This window comes from Podarcis bocagei, assembly GCF_964188305.1.
Source record: "Podarcis bocagei genome assembly, chromosome: 17".
Taxonomy (NCBI): domain Eukaryota; kingdom Metazoa; phylum Chordata; class Lepidosauria; order Squamata; family Lacertidae; genus Podarcis; species Podarcis bocagei.
The window spans coordinates 16,684,213-16,706,435 of NC_138143.1; the positions used below are offsets into that span (position 1 = coordinate 16,684,213).

The following is a 22,223-nucleotide window of genomic DNA, read 5'->3' on the forward strand; positions in this document are numbered from 1 at the left end:
TCAATGACTACCAGCTACAATGGCTATGTTCTACCTCCACTGCCAGAGGAATAATGATGATGATGATGATGATGATGATGATGATGATGATGATAATGATGATGATAAATGTATTTTTTATACCCCGCCCATCTGGCTGGGTTTCCCCAGCCACTCTGGGTGGCTTCCAACAAAATATTAAAATACAGTAACACATCAAACATTAAAAGCTTCCCTAAACAGGGCTGCCTTCAGATATCTTCTAAAAGTCTGGTAGTTGTTGCTCTCTTTAACATCTGTTGGGAGGGCGTTCCACAGGGCGGGCGCCACTACCGAGAAGGCTCTCTGCCTGGTTCCCTGCAACTTGGCTTCTCACAGTGAGGGAACCTCCAAAAGGCCCTTGGTGCTGGACCTCAGTGTCCGGGCTGAACAATGGGGGTGGAGACGCTCCTTCAGATATACTGGACTGAGGCTGTTTAGGGCTTTAAAGGTCAGCATCAACACTTTGAATTGTGCTCGGACACGTACTGGGAGCCAATGTAGGTCTTTCAAGATGGGTGTTATCATGGGAAAAGCAGGAGGCAAGAGTGCTGTCGCACACATGTCCTGCTTGCAGGCTGCCCACAGATACCCCAGTCAACCAGTATGAGACCAGGATGCTGGACTAGATGGGCGACTGGCCTGATTCAGCAGACTCTTTTCTCGTTCTTATGGTTGGAAATCAAATCCCCTTAACAGCTATGCAAACAGTGCTTTTAGATCCCAGATGCCAGCCTTAAAAAAAAAACAAAAAGCACTGAAATGCATGATTATGGTAATCACAATAATTTGAAGTTAAATTCAATTGCTGCAATAGGGCACACATTAGAGCCAATGCCTCTATGACTTAATTATGGTAGAGTGCCATTTTAGGAGAACTGTGACTCATTTCTTACTTATTGAAGAGCTTCACAACAAAGAAAGCACTTGAAGCAATGTATATCTGAAGTGACTGACATAACTGACACAGACAAGTTGCTAGATGCAAGAGGGACAACTGCCATAGATATGGTTTGATAGGCCATTTCTTATATCCATGTATGTGATCCTCATGATTAAAAAGGAAGAAGCTGGAAAATTATTACAACAGCAAACCTCTGCGTAAGTAAGCTGAGCGAAATTTATTACATTTCTTCCAAAAAGCTCAGGGCAGCTGTTTAGCCTTGTGACCTCCCTGGCAATTCTGACATCATACCAAACTATAGTTATCACCAATTGTGGTTTTTGGATTCTGGTTTCGCCAGCCAGGGTTTTAAGAAGCTAAAGTATGTTTTCAAGTGATTTGTGAATTGACAAACCACAGTTTGCATTTGGCTGGCAAGCCAGCATCAGAGGCCATGATTTTAATAGTGTTTGAGAACACAGTTTGGTGTGATGTCTGAATTAACACATCATAATTATACAGCCATCGCTCTGTTTCCCTCTGCAACTGTACCATGGGGCCTAGAATGAACTTACGAAGCTGAGCGTTGCGAGGACAGAAAAGAAAAGCACAGAAACAGATCTAAAACTATGGTTTGGGTTATAACCTATAATTAGCACGACACATGGTTTATTTGACATTATGGCTGAAATAAGCCTACCTTCTCTTTCTTGTTGCAGGCATATATTCAGTTCTTGTATTGTAGCTTTATCCCTAGATGTATACACTCTCATCTGATCCAATTCTTCCTCTAAATTCAGTCTAGAAAAACACACACAAGAAGTGAGCGCACAGCAGAAAGAATGTGGGGTGAGTGAGTCAAGGAGACATACCCTACAAAAACGTGCTGAATAAAACATGTCACTTAAAATACTGAAAACTTTTATACTGAATTTCAGGAAACACATATCAGCACTAGTGTTACCTGTATTTATGTGAATCTAATGTACCATTGAATCAAATGCATACCTCAATTTTCAAATCTTTGAAATCAAAGAAGTATTTGCTGGCAAATGTAAATGTACCGTCAAATCTAATGTGCACCCTAATTTCCACGACATAATTTGGCCAAAAAAGGTGCACATTACATTTGAGTAAATATGGTAACTTTTAACACTAGTATGTTATGAGCAGTCCCGCTCCAGAACAGTACGATCAGCAAGAAAATCCTATTGTTCCATTTCTAGTCTCTTTAATTGAAAACATGTAGATACATCCACTCTCATGTTTAGTTACAATGCCAACTTTTGGGGAAATCAGCAATCAAACCACAACCACGTAAGAAGAGATTTGTAAAAGATCTGACTGAAAATAGAAAGCATTGTCGCAACGGTCTGTATTTGATTTGATTTTCTTGAAATGCAATATACTCTCTATTATGATGTTATGCTTTCAAGTTTGAGTATTTGCCCATTGACAGATTTCACAGCAAATGAAAAGATTAACAAGACAGTACTGGAATGACAGTGACTTGCTGGTACTCTCAAGCTCTGCCAGTTAACAGCACAGCCCTTATAAATGCAGATCTCTTTTTCTTTCCTGTGTGTGCTGGTTTCTGCTTCCATTATAAGTAATCAAGGTTTCAGCTAGAAATAGCTCCCTCCTACGATGAGTCAAAGTCCCATCAAGTCATCTGTCCAGCAGCAGATAGCTCAGCTGGTAGTAGAGCACGAGACTCTTAATCCCAGGGTTGTGGGTTCGAGCCTCATGTTGGGAAAAGATTCCTGCATTGCACAGGGTTGGATGATCTCTGTAGTCCCTTCCAACTCTACAGTTCTATGACTCTATATGAGAAGAACTGTGTGGCAGGAGCAGCCCTGTCCTCTCAGTCTAGAAACCTCTTCTTCCCGAGAAATAGAAGTGCATTACACTAAAACTACAGTGGTGCTTCGCAAGACGAAAAGAATCCGTTCTGTGATTCTCTTCGTCTAGCGGGTTTTTCATCTTGCGAAGCAAGCCCATTGACGGATTAGCGGATTAGCGCTATTAGCGCTATTAGCGCCTTATCGGATCAGCTGATAAGCAGCTTAGCGGCTTAGAAAAGGGGGGGGAGGGGAAAAAACCAGCAGGAACTCGCAAGACATTGTCGTCTTGCGAAGCAAGCCCATAGGAAATTCATTTTGCGAAGCACCTCCAAAATGGAAAACTCTTTCGTCTAGCGAGTTTTCCGTCTTGCGAGGCATTCGTCTTGCGGGGTACCACTGTATTTTAATTATATCCCTTGCATTTGAAGCATATTAGCAACCAGCATTTAGCTAAATTAAACCAGGATACAGAAAACTGGGGGGGCTCAAAACTTCAGCCTAAAAAAATTACAAATAAGTAGGAAACAGAATAATTGTCTTTATGAAGACATCATAATGATTACAGATTAACCAATTATCATGACCTTAGGCAACGTACCGGGATACATGCAATAACCAGAGGCATTTATGTAAAATCTTATACACAAAGCACCTGAAGCACATAAGCAATTCCAGGAGGATACATCAGAAAACTTTTTAGATCACTCCTCACAACTTCTCTATGATCCGTCCTTATGAAATAGATTTTATTTCATTTCATTTTACATTGTCTTGGATCAGGTGACAACTCTGAGGATCAATGTACACTATATTCTGTAAGCAGTGCTATTTCTCTAGAAAAAGAGGTGCCGGAGCTCACCATGAACATCTCTCTCATTCTCTTATAATGGCAATGGTGCCCACCTGAGAGGTGCCAGAACTGAGCTCCTGTAGGCTCCAGCTGAAAAAAAAGCCCTGTCTGTAAGATATTTTACTACACGTAATTGCTGACCCTTTAGATGAAGGAGAGTACATAAATTTTCAAATAATCTTTCAAACAAAATCATAGATATAATCATCAAAATCATACAGAGAGCTAGGATTGGCTGCACTTCTCATTTAAGAACACATTTAGTGGTAAATTAATTTCCCCCTGCATTTTGTGTGAAACAACCCTTCAGTGAGGAGGATTTGACTTCCACCAAAATAAAAATCTTCAGTCCTGCAAAACACGATAATTGAAGCTTTGCAGCCACCCATGTTTGCCTGAAAAACATTGTAAAAATCAGGATTCAAGATGACATTAACAGATTGGAAAAAGGGCTAAATCTAAGAAAATGAATCTCTATAGGGACAAATGTGCGGTTCTGCACTTAAGCAGGAAAATCAGCTGCACAAATAAAAGATGGAGGACACCTGGGCTGCCAGTAGTACAAATGATAAGGGATTTTAGTAGACTACAAGTTTACATGAGTCAAGAGTGTGATACAGCAGCAAAAAAAGCTAATCCTATTCTAGGCTGCATCAACATAAGTATAGTGTTTCGATCAAGGGAAGTAATAGTACTGCTCTGTTCTGCCTCGGTCAGACCATATCTGGAATAATGTGTCCAATTCTGCAGACCGCAATTTAAGAAGGTCATTGGCAAGCTGAAAATGTGTGCAAAGGAGGGTGACCAAGATGATCAAGGGTCTGGAAACCAAGCCTTATGAGGTACAATTGAGAGAATTGAGTATTTTTAGCCTGGTAAAGTGAAGACTGAGAGGAGATATGATTTTGTTTAGTCTTTTAGTCGTGTCTGACTCTTCGTGACCCCATGGACCAGAGCACGCCAGGCACTCCTGTCTTCCGCTGCCTTCCACAGCTTGGTCGCTTTGAGAACACTATCCAGCCATCTCGTCCTCTGTCATCCCCTTTTCCTTGTGCCCCCAATCTTTCCCAACATCAGGGTCTTTTCCAGGGAGTCTTCTCTTCTCATGAGGTGGCCAAAGTTTTAGAGCCTCAGCTTCAGGATCTGTCCTTCTAGTGAGCAATCAGGGCTGATTTCCTTAAGAATGGATAGGTTTGATCTTCTTGTAGTCCATGGGACTCTCAAGAGTCTCCTCCAGCACCAGAATTCAAAAGCATCAAGGCTATCCCATGAAGGATGGAGCAAGCTTGTTTTCTCCTGCTCCAGAGGCTAGGACCCAAACTAATGGATTCAAGTTACAAGAAAGGAGATTTTGACTAAATACCAGGAAGAACTTTGTGACAGCAAGAGCTGTTTGACAGTGGAACAGATTCCCATGAGAGGTGGTGGACTCTCCTTCCTTGGAGGTTTTTAAGCAAAGATCTGGTGATCTGTCATGGGTGCTTTAGCTGAGATTTAGCTGCATTGCAAAGTATTGAACTAGATGACTCTTGGGGTCCCTTACAACGCTACAATTCTATGAGTCCTTGATTTTCATTAAAAATCTTAATGGATTTTCAAATATATAGTTATGTAATGTTTGGTAGAAGAATAGTCCAAAGGGGTGTGCTGTAATTAAAATGGCATTCCATGCATATTTGTCCAGCTTGCCAGAATATGGAAAACAGCTGCAGTGTAGAAAAGTGACACCCCAAGTCAGAATTGCAAAAAGGGAACATGGATCAATCTACTTTTCCTATTGTATGATATCCTTCTGATACATATGTAGATAATTCCACTATTAAGAAGTTAGTTCCCCAAAAGTATAGGTATACACTTCTGCTTCTGAATGTCACTGATCTTTTACTATTTATTTAAAGTATTTATGAATCACCCGTATTCATAGATTTCTAAGCGATTTAAATAAAATATAAAATAACTCGCATCATAAAATAAAACAGCAGAATATTAAAAGTGACTGGATAAAATTAACATTCTGGAAAGGCTGGCTGAAATATAAAAATGCTTTCGCAGCACGTCGAAATCCATACAGTGCTGGCGTCTGCCTCATCTCCACTGGGAGAGTGTTCCATAATGCAGGGGCTACTGCGCTCAATGCTCTCTTCTGAGCAAGCTTAGAGAAATTTGATTTCTGGGGGCATTAGGCACCTGAAGAAGCTGGGCCTCTGATTATCTCAGGGATCTATGTGACCTACAGGGGGTGAGGTGCTCATTAATATACCACTGCACCAAGTTGTTCAGGGCTTTGTTCACTGGTACTAGCTTGAGGTGTGAGGAGGGTGAGGAGACGCCTCGTGGGCCATGGGTTGCAATGGGCTTGCTTGCAGGTAAGAGTGCGGAGCAGATGGGGCGGGGACTTAATTTGCCTTCCAAATCAGAAGTGGAATGCTGGGCAGCTGCTTCTGCAGAGAGAGCATCAGTGCAGCTCATGAGCAAATACCCAGCGTGACCGGTGGTTATTTTGTCATTTTGCTTGTTTTATATTATAAATTGTTTTATATTAGGGACGTGGGTGGAGCTGTGGGTTAAACCACAGAGCCTAGGACTTGCCGATTAGAAGGTCGGCGGTTCGAATCCCCGCGACGGGGTGACCACCCGTTGCTCGGTCCCTGCTCCTGCCAACCTAGCAGTTCAAAAGCACATCAAAGTGCAAGTAGATAAATAGGTACCACTCCGGCGGGAAGGTAAACAGCATTTCCGTGTGCTGCTCTGGTTCGCCAGAAGCGGCTTAGCCATGCTGGCCACATGAGCCGGAAGCTGTACGCCAGCTCCCTCGGCCAAAAAAGCGAGATGAGCGCCGCAACCCTAGAGTCGGCCACGACTGGACCTAATGGTCAGGGGTCCCTTTACCTTTTACCTTGTTTTATATTGTTTTGATTGACTGTATTTATTGCACTCTTATTGTATATCCTGGTCCGAGAGGATACAGGCAGGCAATGCAGATCCTGCAGCAAGCTGTCGAAAACCTGCACCTGTCTGCAACTGAGCCGCAACATTCTGTATCAGCTGGAGCTTCCAGGGAAGAGCAAAGGTAGCCCCACATAAAACAGACTGCAGTAATCAAGTTTGGAGACTACCCATAATCACCTGCTGCAGAATCTTGTACAGTTAGACTTTGTTTGAGGGGAGGGGCTTGGTAGCCATATTTGCTTCCCATGTACAAATGATGTTGATAACTCTTATCCTTTATCCTGTAAACTGCTACCTGTTCTTTCAACGCTTCTCAAACACGGGATAAAAGCATGATAAAATATTTAATAAAAACTGCATTTAAAAAGGTGAATGTGACTACTGTTAATCCTAGGCGGAATTTATGCCACTGCTGGTCTACTCATACAAAGCTGAAGGTTCCTGTTCAATGCTTCTAACTGGCCCTGTTCCTCCTCCCTTTCGACATAAGTCCTTTGTATAACATAGCCACCATAGCACAGCCAATAACAATTGGTTCACTAGGAACTCATTAACTAGGGCTGGCTTTCAACGTCGTGATAGATACCAGCTAAACATCACGATATACCGATATATCATATTGTCTGAAATAAGGATAGAGCTTGGTAGAGGCATTGATTGGCTTCACGCTTTTTCCCACTTGGTGATTTTTGCATCACACACGCACACACCATGATTCGTGATATATTGCCAGGTCAAAATTATGAAACTGATATCATGATATAACTTCTAACTGGTTTTGGAGGATATAGTGATAGATTGCCCAGCCCTATCAATAATCTGTTTGTGCTACCTGACAGTAACTGAAAAAACATGAAAGGCTGATGGGCAGCTTTTATTTATTTATTTTTCAGGTAGCATGAGGGGCTGGAAGTACTGAGGAGCATGGCCAATAGCTGCCTCTTCACAAATAAATAGCATGATTCCTGTTGGTACGTGACTTGCTGTGGCGCAACATAATTTCTTTATGCCCCTTGACGGAAAAGCAAAGACCCCACAACACATTACTTTAAATACTATGGTGTCAGCCTAGTGGCTCATAGGATTACCACTTAGTTGCATAAACCAGAACAATCGTCATACTAAAGTGCTTTTCATCATGACCCAATGAACCAAAAATATTCTTTCACTTGCTGTGAGGAATGCTGTTATGTGAATATAGGAGGGTTACTAGGGAAATAAAGCTGTTTTTTGTTATTAAGAAAAAGGAAACCTAACACCAATTTTTCCTCAACGAATCCCTGTAAAACTGCTGAAAAACCTGCCCTTTAATTCTGCTGTCAATACAGATGTCATAAATTAAGGCTGAAGAAAACAACATGGCTCAATGTTCTCTTATTCTACTTCGCCAATATCCCCACCCTGCCAGTCTTTAAAGTTGTAAGATCTGAAATAAGCTTGAACCAGATCTGACTTCTTAAGCAGTCAAATACTAGTATGACTAAAGTTTTCCCTTTGCTCCTCCAATGTTAAGATTCAGGTACATCTGCTTGCAATAAGGGCAAGAGATGCTCTTTCAAAAGGTCTGTATATTTGTGTGTCAACTGACAGCTTTGGGAGGCGAGAGCAAATCTTGGAGCAGGTGTTTGATCTAGCCTGTGTGAGAAAGCAAAAAACCATTACATACATTGGGGGATAAGGCTGCCAAAAGAGTGTAAAGCAAAAAAAGAGAGAGAAGTACAAGCATTACTTACATTTTAGTCATGTTCGTGCTACAGAAAATGATTTATTGAATTCCTTGGCCAATTTAGACTATCTGAAAGTGATTGCAGTTTGATAACTATCAGCTAGCCAAGGACAGCTGTTCAACATTTTCTGGGTCTTCCAACCAGGGTTAGGTGAACAGCCACTGCAAGCACATCAAGTTTCAGGTGGTTGAAATGCCCAAATAAGGTATATCATAGAAACAAATGGTGCCTGGGTGTGCATCTGTTTGAATTCTTAATGTCTTTCCTGGATATATTTTTTCCCAATTAATGACCGAGAAACATTTGCATGTTCACAGTCGTGAACTGGGTCAGTTCGCGGTTCGCAGCAGCAGTAAACTATGGTTGGGCATTACATGAGCAAACCCTGAGCTTGTGCACTCCTCCTTCCAGCCCCACCACACTCTGTGTTCCGATTCCTTTAAGGATTTCTTGAGTGTCAGCAGGAAGTGAAACATTGAAGAGTGAGAGTGAATTGGCACGCCTGAGCCTATTATAACTGATTAGTATCACAGGGAGGGAATAGCCGGCTGGCACCCTAAATAAGAGCACTTCTGCTAGTGGTTGAGATCCAAAGCAACATTTTGTTGCAAGTCCCATTTGTTTCAAATGTACAGTGAAACCTTGGTTCCCGAACGGCTTAGTTGCCGAACAAATCGGCTCCCACAATGCTGCAAACCCGGAAGTAAGCGTTCCAGTTTCCGAACATTTTTCAGAAGCCGAACATACAAGGCGGCTTCCGCTTGAGTGCAGGAAGCTCCTGCAGCCAATCGGAAGCCGCGCCTTGGTTTTCGAACGGTTTCAGGAGTCCAATGGACTCTCGAAATGGATTAAGTTCGAGAACCAAGGTACCACTGCAAAGTATGATTTGTCCAAAACTGGCAACAAAATGTGGCTTGGGAAGATGACAGCAAAGAAAGCAATCCTGCCATCCCAACTGCCCACCTGTTGCATCACCAGAGCAATGTTGGAGGGGACCATGCTACTCAAGCAACTCCCATGTTGCAAAGGTAGCTTCTGAATGAAGCCTGGGCTCAGTCCTAACAAAAACAAAAGGGAAGAAGGGAGTTTGCATTTTATCGCTGCCTTCTCTCTGTCATAAAACACAACCTTGACTCCCTTTGAGTGAGTTAGTCAGTGATAAATCATATTAATAAGTTCTCCCAACCACAAATTGTATGCGAGGAGTATTACATTCCTCCTCATTATTTCAATTTGAGAAAGGAGGTTATTGGGCAGCATGTAGGTATTAATCCACTTAAGGACCTGCATAGAGGGAAAGTGACTGAAGCTCAGAACGCCTTAATTTTTAATAACAGTCAGCATTATTAAAAATAATTTAATGTAACAGGCCTATCTCTATTAACCTCTGTGAAACACCTTATTTAGATAATCATTGCCTCATTTGTACATAAACTTTTTCATAGGAGACACATCCCTTCCAGGCCCTTGAGAACCTTTGGCAAATCTAAAAGCACAATAAAATTACAAAATCAATCAGAGCAGCAGCGGTTCTCCTTCTCTGGCTCCCAAACATCTCTCATATTGATCACCAGCCAGAAGATCCAATAAAATAGCCGCTCCCTTTCCACATCACATTCCCCCCCCCAAATAAAAATTCCAGTCTCATCTGTAGCAGCCTTTCTTCAAAACGCTGCTTAACTAAATGGGCTTCTATAAATGCCTGGAAGGTAAGAGGAGGAGGAGGAGGGAAGGCCACAACAAGCTAACAGAGAAAGGATGTTGACAGAATTCTAATTACGGAAACAAGGCATTGATATGGCCACTTAATGTTAAATTCTTGTGCTATTTCCCTGGTATGTGCTCTTGGAAGAATAGCTGCAAGAAAAATGACCCAATTAGAGACAAGAGACCAAGAGTTAGTTCACCCGGGCCTTTTCTCATTCCGATGAAAAGTCCCAACTCATCCTTCCTCACACTCAAATGTGCAGAGTGTTGGTGTGTGTTTTATTCTGTTTTTAGTTTATCGCTGCTGTTGATTTTTTGATATGTTTTAGGCAGCTGTTCGTTTCATTTTTTCTGTGAAGCACTTTTCAATTGTTGGGGGGCTTTTTTACAACCAAGCAGTGTATAAATTTTATGACATAAATATATAATAAATAAAGGTAGTGTATAAATTGTGGCACAGGGACCTAGCCCCTGACAGTTTCTGTGCCCACGGCAGCCTTTTTCCCTATCTGCCCCAGACCCCAGGCCTAACTGTTTTTTTAAAAATAGGATGTCGAGAGATTTTAGCAACACAATCCTACATCTAGTCCAAAGTAACTCCCACCGATGTACATCACAATGCTAAACATGTCTATTCAAAGTAAGCCATATTGAACTCAATAGGGTTTACTCCAAGGTAAATAGGATTGAGATTGCAGCCTTACTTCCAGAAAAGTAAGTACAGGAACAGGATACTGGAAGAAACCAGATTCAGAGCAGGCTATGTATCAGACAAATAAATTGCCCTGTTGAGTAGCTCTGGGGTCCTTTATAGGAAGGTGACGGGTATAAATCTAATAAATAAATAAAAATTATAAATAAAACACACCATCAACACTTTTAAGGGCATCATAAACTATAAATTCTGCTGCAGCTGTGTTCATGTTAGATGTGTACAACAGAGGGGGCAGGCACACCTGCTGCTGCTGAAAGCCATAAAATCACTCAGGTCGCATGCTGCAAACATAGACACACCATCAACCAATGCACAGTGTCTGAGCTGGGCAGCAATGAGACAGAGGCAGAAAATGCAGCTCTAGTCATTCATAACATTTGTGCATTGGCCAAAAAGATCATTTGCCAATCACAGCTTTGACTTTATTCGCCGGCTATAAACCTGTAGTCTGCCGATACATTTTTTTAAAAAAAGATAATTAAAATTACTTGCTTTTAACACTTCTTGTTGATAATTTTAATGTTTCTTATAAAAAAAATCAAGTAGTACATAAATGTTGTTAAATAATAGTAATAATAATGCCTCATTGTGGCATATGATGTGAGAATGTCCAGTGATATATTCATTTTGGTCTGAAGTTGTTGTCCATATTAATGTTGTCCTGGTGAAATCTTTTATCTTTCATGTACTTTTAAACTACATTATTCCAGTATGGGGATTAATGGAAGGACAACAAAAGGGTATTTCATGAACCCTTTTATAGTTGCTAAAAGAGTTATACGTTGTGCATGGAAGGGTAAATACCCGCCATGCAAGGGTCTGAGGACCTCACCGCCTTTGCCACATTTGAACACATTTCTTATAAATGTCAGTTTCATGTGGATACCTATCTGGACATTTATTTGACACATATCAATTTATATGTTTAAATTAAGATGGCTGTATCAATACTTATTGTATTTTTTAATGTGAGCTAATGGGTTTCCCCACATTGCCTACCTCTTTCTCTGTTCTTTTTGCTTGCTTTGCTAAATTTGTTAATAAAGGAGGGGTGGTGACTACAGATGCCGATGACAGTGGTGCAACTGGTCTGAAGACGGTGTACACTGTACAGTTCATTTAAAATTGTTGTAGTCATGAGGTTTCATACAAAATTCTCGAGAAGAACATCTAAAATATAGTTCATAGAATAGATGTGCTTTTTAAAAAAAAATGGCTGTAAAGATATTCAGCATAAAATGTACTTTAGTTCACCTGCACTTATGTCTCAAATTAGGGAAGAAAAGACGTGGGTTTGGATGCCAAGGAAGGTACAATCAATTAGCCCAATAAGAGCATCAAGTTCCATGTAGAAGCATAATCCCAAAGAAGTGTGGAAGCAGTCATAAGTGTGGGATCAGCAAATTTAGGGCTTTTCTTCCATGAGTGATCACGGACAAAGCTTTTGATGCAGATTACATTAATAAACTACCATCCCTTCTACCTGGGAATAAAAGGAGATGAAATACTTTACCCATGATCGTGTGTGCATGGCTACACTGCCAATGTAACCGAAATCCTAGCAGCTATTGACAATTCTTCTTCCTCTTCTTCTTCTTCTTCTTCTTCTTCTTCTTCTTCTTCTTCTTCCTTTTCTTCTTCTTCCTTTTCTTCTTCTATTGCAGCTCACAGTTCTATTTCAGAAGAGCTAGTGCCTACACTAACTGACGTAGTGTTTTTAAAAATATGTATCTGTGGCATAAGTGTCAGCAACTGAAGGAAACATCTTTGCCACCATCTTTGCATCTACAAAATAGCATCCAGTAGATTTTCTCTGGAGGCAAAAGGTGGAATTGGATTCTTTATATCCAGAGCCACGGGAAGATCCTTGTCTCTTGAGATGAGGTTGATGTTTATTGTACCCCTGTGCTGATGGATCTGTTTCAACTGCTACGCCATCTAAAGCAGAGAGTGCACTCTGTGCTATACATTTCACCTACAACAAACCTTAGTTTGAAGTAATCAAAGAAAGGCTGCTACAATAATTGCTGTTGCTAAAATGGAGAAAGGAATAAATACAACAATTTCATCCTTTTACCCCCAGTAGAATAAATGTTTCAGAGGCACACAGTGGAACTCCTGACCACTTCCCCATTAGAATGCCTTTTTAAAAATCATGTCCTGTCCTCCTGCACATGATCATCATATTTATATCCCACTGCTAAACTTTTGCTCCCAGAACAGCTCACAACAGTATGAAACAAATAATCAGGTCCGTGCATCTGAACAGGTCATCAGCCAAACACTACCAATAAGATGAAAGAAGGAGAGCTCCTTTCATCAGCTCAGTGCCTCCTAAACTGTTTCCATTCTACTTGGTCATTTTAAGAGCTACTATTTAACTTTACGAACTGGTGCCTTAGTGTGCTTTTTTGCTCTTTCCTCCTTGTCGTGACTGTGTGTGCCTGTATATGTGTGTGATGCCTTTTAGAATGTAAGCATGCAGGCAGAGACTGTCTTGTTTTAATTGCTTGTGTGTAAGCCCCCTTGGGAGGTGATTTAGCTGAAGACTGGGGTACAAATGCTCTATCTTAATTAATTACTATTTTGCCATGTGTTGTGTTAAAGGTCTGCTGAGTGTGTCCTGCAGAGTAGTTTCTTTCCCTGGGATGTGAATCATCACAGGATGCATGCGATAGGGGGCTTTATCGCAAACAGCGTACCTGATCAATTCTTTACATTCCATACAAGAACTAACAAGACAAGCTATATAAAATCTGTGGGGGGAAGGGAGCCTTTAAGGAACATTAGTTGACCACTTAGTCATAGAGCACTTAGATAACCATGCCTGGTACTGAGACATCTTGGACACAGTGCTACAATTAAAGAATTGGGCATCTGTACTAACTGCAAATGTAGACCAGTAAGCGGCTCATTTTAGAGCAAAGGGGAAAACATTTGCCTGTCACCGCTCAATATCTTTATTTTAGAAAATGATCTTTATTGTGTTCTTCCCCCCCCCCCTTCAGCTGACTCTCTAGCAGAGATAGGCAACTTTTTAAATACAAACTATCAGCAGATACCATTGACTAAAAACATCACTGATGTAATATGTGCATCAGAGAAGACCAGTACAGTCTTACATCTTACCCAATTTTTCTGCTGGTGATACTGATGTTCTAAGAACATGGCTTTATCACTTGAAGCCTTCACAGGAAACATAAGAAAAAGACCAGTAGGACCAGTCAATTTATGATCTTCCTTGTCACTGAACAGCATTTGCTACAAATCAGAGGTAGATTCGATGATTGGAGATAAAGCATTTGAAAAATGAGTAGCCCCTTTTTTGCAAATCTATCACAGCACAGTTCATAATCAGAACTTTGTATAAGTCTTTTAAGCCTTATTTATTTCTTCCAGTATTCTATCCTTAACAAACCCCAGTCCATTTAATATTGCTTTTTCCTTGAAGACCAAGGTTACAAGGAAGCTCAAATGTGGATTGAACTGGAACAGGTTTTTACAACACTACACTATGTTAATTGGCCTCCCAAAACAGAGTCATCAATTTTTTTTGTATTATTTTTTTTGCTGCAAATGCCACTGTTGATAATGCAATTAGCACCATCTGTACTTTTTTGCATTTTATTTCACTTTGTTTCTTTTGTGATCTCAGTGTTTATGTTTCTCCTTCTCCCAACCATGCAAACCTCATAAAACAGGATAACACTTCCTGAATCTGATGAAATCGACTGACGTCAGTGAAAGCTTATGCCATAATAAATGTGTTCAACTTTAAGGGAGGGGAGGAGAGGATGGGGAAGTTTGGTTCACTCATGGAAGTTGTTCGGAGCAGACAATTGTTTGATTGTTAGATACAAACCCCTGTTATATTTGCTGCAACCAACTAACATGACTATCTTTCTGGAAAAAGCACTACCCAAGTTTTTTCCCATAGCGTTTTCCTAAGATGTCAGAATAATGCTGAAATGCAACTGGCCAGTGTAGGGTCTAGTGCTTGGAACAATGGAGTAGAATCAGAATTCTAAAACATTGCAAGACACAGTAAAAAAGATGTAAAGAAGATCTCCAGCTTTCAGAAATTCTATGGTAGAATCCCATATGCTACTATCTTTATGTGATGATACAAAAACCTATGATGCCAGTAAATGTGTCAGAAAATCATTATCCAAGCGATCATAGTGTCATATATATATATTAACACATAGCTTGCACTATGGATACAGCAGTATTTTTGTAGTTCCAACAGTGAAGTTTTAAAGGTAGGTCCTTCAGCATTTTACTGCCAAGATAATATTCTAGATGTTCTATCAATGCAGGCACACTTCTGACAAATTTGCTGAAGTCTCAAAAGAACAAGGGGGGAAACGTTCAGAGTTTTAAGCACACTCAATGCTAAACAACAAAATCAACTTGACAAAAGACATTTTAAAACATAATTAAAAGAATAATTATGCAATCCCTAGCAACTCCCTTTTTTCTACTATGAAAGGGAAATGCTCTTACTTTACCAGGGTGAGTGTAATAGTCTATGAATTATAAGATCAAAGAGGCAAACTGTATGTTTTCTAAAGTAAGAATTCCTTCTCCAAGTTTTACACTTACCACAGCTAAAAGAGCTGTGTGAAGGGATCAGTACTAAACCCAAAGGACAGGCTGTGCATGGCAAGAAAGAGAGCAACTCCCTCATGCCTTTCGCAGGTCACTACGAAGGACCATGTTAGCAGATCCACTCCAGACCCTTAACAGGCAGCTCTGCTGCTACCAGTAATTAGCTTGGACAGCTCTGGCTCCAAGAGTAGCAGCAAGGCTACACCATAATGAGCTCAGCTGGGATTAGCAGGACAGGGCAGGGAACCAAGAGAGCTGAGGCATTCTGCATTGCGTATGTATCAAGGAGATCAAACAAGGATGGCTGGCTAGGTTATCCCCTCACCACCTCATTCCAAAAATGAAGCACGGCAGTGTGTAAAATACAGGCTAATGAAGAGCGACACCTCCAACAGATGAGAGCCACATTAATTAACACAATCCCTAGATCATGTAATACAGTTTCTGTTAGTGCTAGCAAACTTGTTGTCACTGATTTAAAAGGAGGGGTGGGAGGAGGGTGGTGCTTTCCTCTCTGTTTCTAGGAGAGGAAGATGATTTAATTTTGGTATTTGAAAGGAATTCCTTCGTGTAGCCTTCAATGAGAAGAAGATTTAGCAAACTAGCAGCACGTTTCTCAATGTATATGTATTTTAAAAGAAAGAAACTCACTTTTCAATCAATAGCTTTTTGTGTTCCTTTTTGAAATACGCCAGCTCGTTCCACACAGCATCAGAATCTTCTTGACACAGCTGCCGGGGATGAGAACGCTCTGTTCCATTTTTACCGCTTCCAGGCCTGTATTTAAACAAACAATGACAACAACAAAATCTATAAAATAAACGGTTTTAAATGTCCGTGAAAAGTGTAATGTCCCAACACTTGACATGTAATGACATTACTGAAACATAGCCCCTAAATTTTCACGTCAGGAAACTGAAATTCCCGTTAACTAATTTCAGAAGGATAAACTGCTGATGTGGCACTAGAGTTCAGAAATGGTGTGTGTCAAACTGCAACGTTCGCCTTCGTTTGCACAGTCAGCAGGGAGAAAGTGAAAGGTAGAGATGTCAGACACGGTCTCAGAGAAAGGTGAGGAGCCACCAATTCTCCCAGCACCCAGTGTCAACTGATCCTTAAGTAGCACAAACACTCGAACTGAAGGAAGGAGCTATCAACACACAAAGACAAGAAGGAGGAAGCTCCTCTTCATGATCTTGGCAGTTCCTTTTCAGACAATCAGAACTTCACAAACCATGGTGTTTTCATACACAGCCCTCATATGGAGACGCTGGTTCCCGCAAATGGTGCTTCGACATTAGTGGTGCCAGTTACAAGCCCACTGTCAGGCCTCTGTACTCCCAAAACCACCATAGCGATGCAGTCTACAACTTCCTGCACAAAGATCCATGACATCACAGGCATACATGACACCTCTTTTCTTAACTCATTGTGCTCCACAATCCAACTGGCTTATAGTCAAAGCACAGAATTCTGGTAAACTGAGATCAGGGCTCTGCTTAGCCAAAGAGACACACTGGGTGGCCTTGGATACGTCCACGCCTTTCAGACAAACCTACCCCTGCCCCGGGGTTGTTACTAACATAAAATTATGTAAATCCACATAGTGCCAGTTTTCTGTTTGGAGAGAGTAAATCAATTGCATTTGAACAGAATGTTGCTGTTGTACAAGACACTACAACTAAGCTCGGGATTCTACTGTCTGTTTTCGGAAGGAATTTGGAGATGTGATTCATAAGCATGCCACAACACAAACATTACATGAAAGGCTTTGTGGCAAGAACTGACATATGACATTGTCCACTTTCCTCCCAAGAGAATGCTGCTTATGACCTTACTACATGTTCAATTTACGTTCCCATTCTGCTGTGTTTGGGGAGGTTTGAGCATGATCCCACACAGTGTGGACAGAAAAAGACAAATAATCAACAGACAAGAGGAGAAAACCCCTCTAATTTATGCCTTGCATAAACAACCTGGTTGACTATGGTGAGTCATAAGTGCAAAACCAAATTGAAATAACAAAGTGGTATGGGAAACATTTGATAGGCAGTAGAGTGCAAAAACTGTAACAGAAGAAAGGACATAAATAGAGGTCATATTAACAGTGATAGGAAGAGAACCAAGCAATTGAATCAAATTATAAAGCAATTGAATCAAATTATAAGCCAATACAAATGTTTTTGCACATGTTCCTGAAAAAAAATTATATGTCATCTATACTATTAGTATATTTATACATTAATATTTGAATTTTGAATACCATCTGTTAAGGTATTATTGATTTATTATTAGTTTTATGAGATTATTATTCCTATTATTATACCTATTTCTAACCATTAGAAACTGTAAATTAAAATCATTTCATTTTTAGAAAAATAAAAAGCCTTCTAACAATAATAAATTTATAGAACAAATGTTCTCCATTAAAATTATATATAAACAATGCATAGGTTTTAAAAGTGCATGCAATGCCCTATATTTTCATTTACACCAGAAGGAAAGTTTACTGTGTGCGATAATGCCAAGCAGAATGAGTTCTAGGGTAGTACAATGCTTTACACACATGCTGCCTTTTGATGTCCCTGTAAAAGCCACATGGCGAATTCAAGGAACATGAGATTCCTTTGTTCCAGCAACTCTGATTGGATTTCTTGTGTCTCGGGTAAGGTATGGATGTGACGGTTTGTAATCTTCCCTTTTGCATCTGGTTTGACAAAGTCCTGGTCTAATTATGTCTTAGAATCACTTCTCTCAAAGTGACCTTGCAAGTCAACAAAACATCTTTTATATTTTAAATCGAAATATTCAGCTTGATCCAATGTTCTGTGGGTGCTCTGCTGAATAGAAGGAGCTCCTCGCAAGAATTTCCCATTCAAAACAATACTGAGCTTCAGGTACATAAAGTGGATGGGATGCCCTAAACACTGACATGAGTGTGGAAAGTGCCTCACACCTCCACTGAACAAAAGCCAGTGTGTATGGAACGATTCTTGGAATCCTTTGGATTCACCTTCTGTGCAACCAGAGCCATTCCTGATTACTAATTTACTTCAGAATAATTGCGTACAGTCACCATTCCGGAGGAAAGTGTGTTGGTTGCAATGGCCTCACATATTCAAATAGCAGCATTTTGTTTATCAGAAAATGTTATTTCTAGCAGTCAATACTACTTTGTGGAATGTGTTTGTGCATCTGCTTTGGACACCTAAAGGATTGTGATAAATGACACAGCTATTTCCCTTGCCAGAAGCTTATATTTGATTTTGATATTTTTTTTTTAAGACTGGAAAACCCTCTTTATAAGCTATGCCTCCCCTTATACATGAGGAATCAAGAAACGCTTTAAATATTCAAGAAATGCAACCACTTAAAAGTCTCTCCTCCTCTCTCCACAATAATGAGGAGACCTGTGGCTCGGTGGCATGGCACATGCTTAGCATTCAAAGGGTTCCAGGTTCAGTCCAGATCTCTGGACGTGTCTGGGAAGGATCTATCTGAAATGGGGAAGTCAGAGCTGTCCGTTGAAGCCAGCACTGAGCTACAAGGGCCAATGGTTGGCTTTGGCATACGACCACTTCCTATGTCCCTATACCGTGTTATTTCAAAAACAATTTCTTTTCACAGTTTAGCCATCCAGTAATGTACTGCTCAGAGCATATGCCTCCCACTTTAAGATAATATAATTGCTATTCCCTACAGCATGTGGGAAACCAGGCATGATAATAATATGTATTATTAGTATTATTTATTTAATTTGTATACCACCCTATACCTGCAGATCCAAGGGTATCCTGATATTGGATCAGGGCTAGCATAACTGTGGTCCTAAAATAAATATTTGAGGGGTTTTTTAATTGTCCAGAAAGTTCCTTGCTCAGTGATACTACAAACCCTGTGCACAGATGACAAGTTTATAACATTAAATTTATTCATTATCCCAGTGGAAGAGGCATATTCAACCAACATATCAAAACTCCTCCTATTGAAGACTGGGGCTTTTCCAGGGAGAGGAACATCCATGCTAATTTGCTGTGTTCATTGAACACCATCCCTATGTGGTTGTGATTCTGGGCTAAATAGCTCAACAAAAACTGCTTTTATTTAATTTGGTAAGTGAACTCAAGTGTCTCAGAGTGCTCCACATCTTAAAACAGAAAATAAAAGGTCGTTGTGTGTGGTTTTTTGTACCAGTTCAACATACCTGGAGCCCCCATGGAGGCTCCCATTTGGTTAGGGCAGAGGGAGGGAAATAATGGAAGAAGAAAAGGTGGTCATTTCATTTCTTTTAATAAACCCAGGCACACAACAGCTATCTACAGGGAATAGAAAAACCAGCAAAGGCCCCTGAAGAAATCAATACATGGCCTTGATTCAGAGTTATTCCTAAAAACCCATTCAAAGAAGTAGCAGAATCTCAATTAGCTTTACTGTTATTTTCACTACCATTGCTTAATCCAGGTTTATGAATTGATCACTTTCTTCCCTATAACTTATAAGTATAAATAATTAATTAGCAACACATTCTGGTGTTGAATTAACAATGCAATCTGTGCTAATTAATTGTGGAGCTCCCAAGAGACCCCCCCCCTCTACTGACCATAACACTCAAGAGGGTCTGTAAGGAAGGAGGCTGACTTTCAGATATTTGGGGCCCAAGTCATTTATGGCAAATATCTAGTAACTTGAGCACCTTGAACTGGGCCCAGAAACGAATTGGCAATCAGTGCTGCTGTTTTAAAATGGGGGTTACTCAAATTAGAGATGGAACCCCAACCAGTTATCTGGCTGCTTTGTTTTGGAACTGTTGTCCTCAATGGTAGCCCTATGTTCAGCATGCTGCAATAATCTAATCTGGAAGTTATCAGAGCATGGAGAACATTGGCTATGTAATATCTGTCCAAAGGGGCCATAGCTGGAAATAGGCAATCCTGGTCACCAAGCTATGGACCTGCTTAAGTTGCCCTTAATTTAAAATCTAAGCTGTTCTTGCCCATTGCTCATAGAAGTTATATCATGTGACCTAACAGTAAAAGTGGAGTATAACTGCATATATTAATAAATGTTTCAGGTGTTTGTAATGATTATTGCATGCTATGCAGAATAATTTGGAGTGTACAATGAAATCTACATGTAAACAAACAATTAAAACAATGGGTGATATTCAACTAACTGTTACTCAGACAGACCCACTGAAATGACTGGACCTAGCTTAGTCATGTTCATTCTTTTCAATGGATCTACACCGAGTAAAGTTGGTTGAATAGCCCCCACTGTAAAGTCATTAATTAAGAAGGATTTTAGAAGAGGTGAAACAAACCATTTGACAACTTAGAGAAAGTAGTCATACTGTGTTAAGTTCATTGCAGCAAAAACAAAGGGGTGGTTTGGCATTACTCATCTGAGCCTTTGCTCATGCCCTCTCCCCAAGCATATGCACAGCCCTCTTCCTCCTTTCTTCACGGATAGAGGAAAAAAGCTATATATAAACAATGGAACTAAATGCCCACAAAACACAGGTACAAGGAAAGGACAGTGACCAGTCACAACAGAAGTAATTGGTGGCTCTGTTCATTTGTGAAACTTATAATGGGATCTAAACTTAAATGGCATTCCAGTTTATGCCACTTGTTTATACAGTAACATTTACTCATATGAGCCTGTGCAATAAAGACCAACAGTATCAGGAAATTATCTTTTCCCTGCTTTAATCTACTTCTTTTCTAGAACACCTAAGCAGCAAAAGTTACACTCAGATTTAATACATATAATGGTTTTTAATGAGCTGTGTAACTTACTTGCTATAGCTTTCCTCCCATTGTTTTAATTGCTTTTTTACTGCTCTGTAGTTGGTCTGTAACATCTGCAGCCTCTTTTTGCGCTTTTCATGGGTTTGCCTCAGCTCATCGTTTTCTTGGATCTGCATAATACCAAGGTGACGTGATAAGATACAACTGAGTAAAATGCAGGCGCTTAAAATGGCAGTCTGCTACAGCTAAGTTTTTTGTTATTATTTACGATCAACTGACAACACAATGTTCATACACAGTGATAGAAACACCCATGGCATTTAGAGTTGGAGAAAGGTTGAGAAATGGGCAACCAAACGATCAAAGGGATGGAGCGACTCCCCTACAAAGAAAGGTTGCAATGTCTGGGACTTTCAGTTTAGAGAAAAGGCGAGTAAGAGGTGAGATGACAGAAGTTTATACAATTATAAACTTGGCATGACATGGAGAAAACGGATAAAGTCCCCCCCCCTCAAAATACCAGAACTCATGGACATCCAGTGAAGCTGGACGTTGGAAGATTTAGAACACATAAAAGAAAGTACTTATTTACCCAGTGCATAGTTTTGTTTGTATTGTTTTTGAAAACAATAATTGGGAATACAGATTCTTAGAAATGGATTTATTTCACAAACGTTCTTACGAATATTCAAAATAGTTGTGACCAAACACAATAGTTTAATTACTACAGAAACTGGTTGACAAGAAGCAACACATTACCACCTCACTGTATCCTCGAAGCGGATAAAGAGATAAAGAGCTTTCATGGGACATCAGAAAAACTCAAGTTGTCCTATGCAGAGTACAGTATTCCTTGGACTAACAAGTCATGTTCTTTCCTATTAGTAACACAGCCAATACAGATCAACTGTGCGTTGCAAAAAAAGAATTGATTCTTAGCACTTGACTCCATGGCTTTTTGTCTATGAGAGTAGCCGAAACCTAAAGCTGTGCTGATACCCAGTGCATAGTTTAGCTATGGAACCCCCACAGGAAGTAATGATGGCCACCAACTTGGATGGCTTTAAAAGATTAGACAAATGTATGGAGGGAGAGGTCTATCAAAGACTACTAGCCTCAGTGACTAGGCTGTCCTCCACAGTTGGAGGCAGCAAAGCTTCTGAATACCA

At 40.3% G+C, this 22,223-nt stretch overlaps 1 protein-coding gene across 2 annotated transcripts in view; it reads right to left on the reverse strand.

Annotated features, from left to right (window-relative positions):
• The window catches only part of CNTLN (centlein), a 174,596-nt gene that overhangs the window by 82,667 nt on the left and 69,706 nt on the right, over nt 1-22,223 (reverse strand). For both annotated transcript variants that reach the window (XR_014003283.1, XM_081176168.1), the window contains exons 11-13: nt 21,103-21,224; nt 15,956-16,081; nt 1,602-1,702 (exon numbers count right to left, since the gene is read on the reverse strand). Coding sequence is in view for 1 of the 2 variants with exons in the window: in XM_081176168.1 (XP_081032294.1) it covers nt 1,602-1,702; nt 15,956-16,081; nt 21,103-21,224 (349 nt within the window). In the remaining variant the exon portion in view is untranslated. The remainder of the gene's footprint in view (nt 1-1,601; nt 1,703-15,955; nt 16,082-21,102; nt 21,225-22,223) is intronic.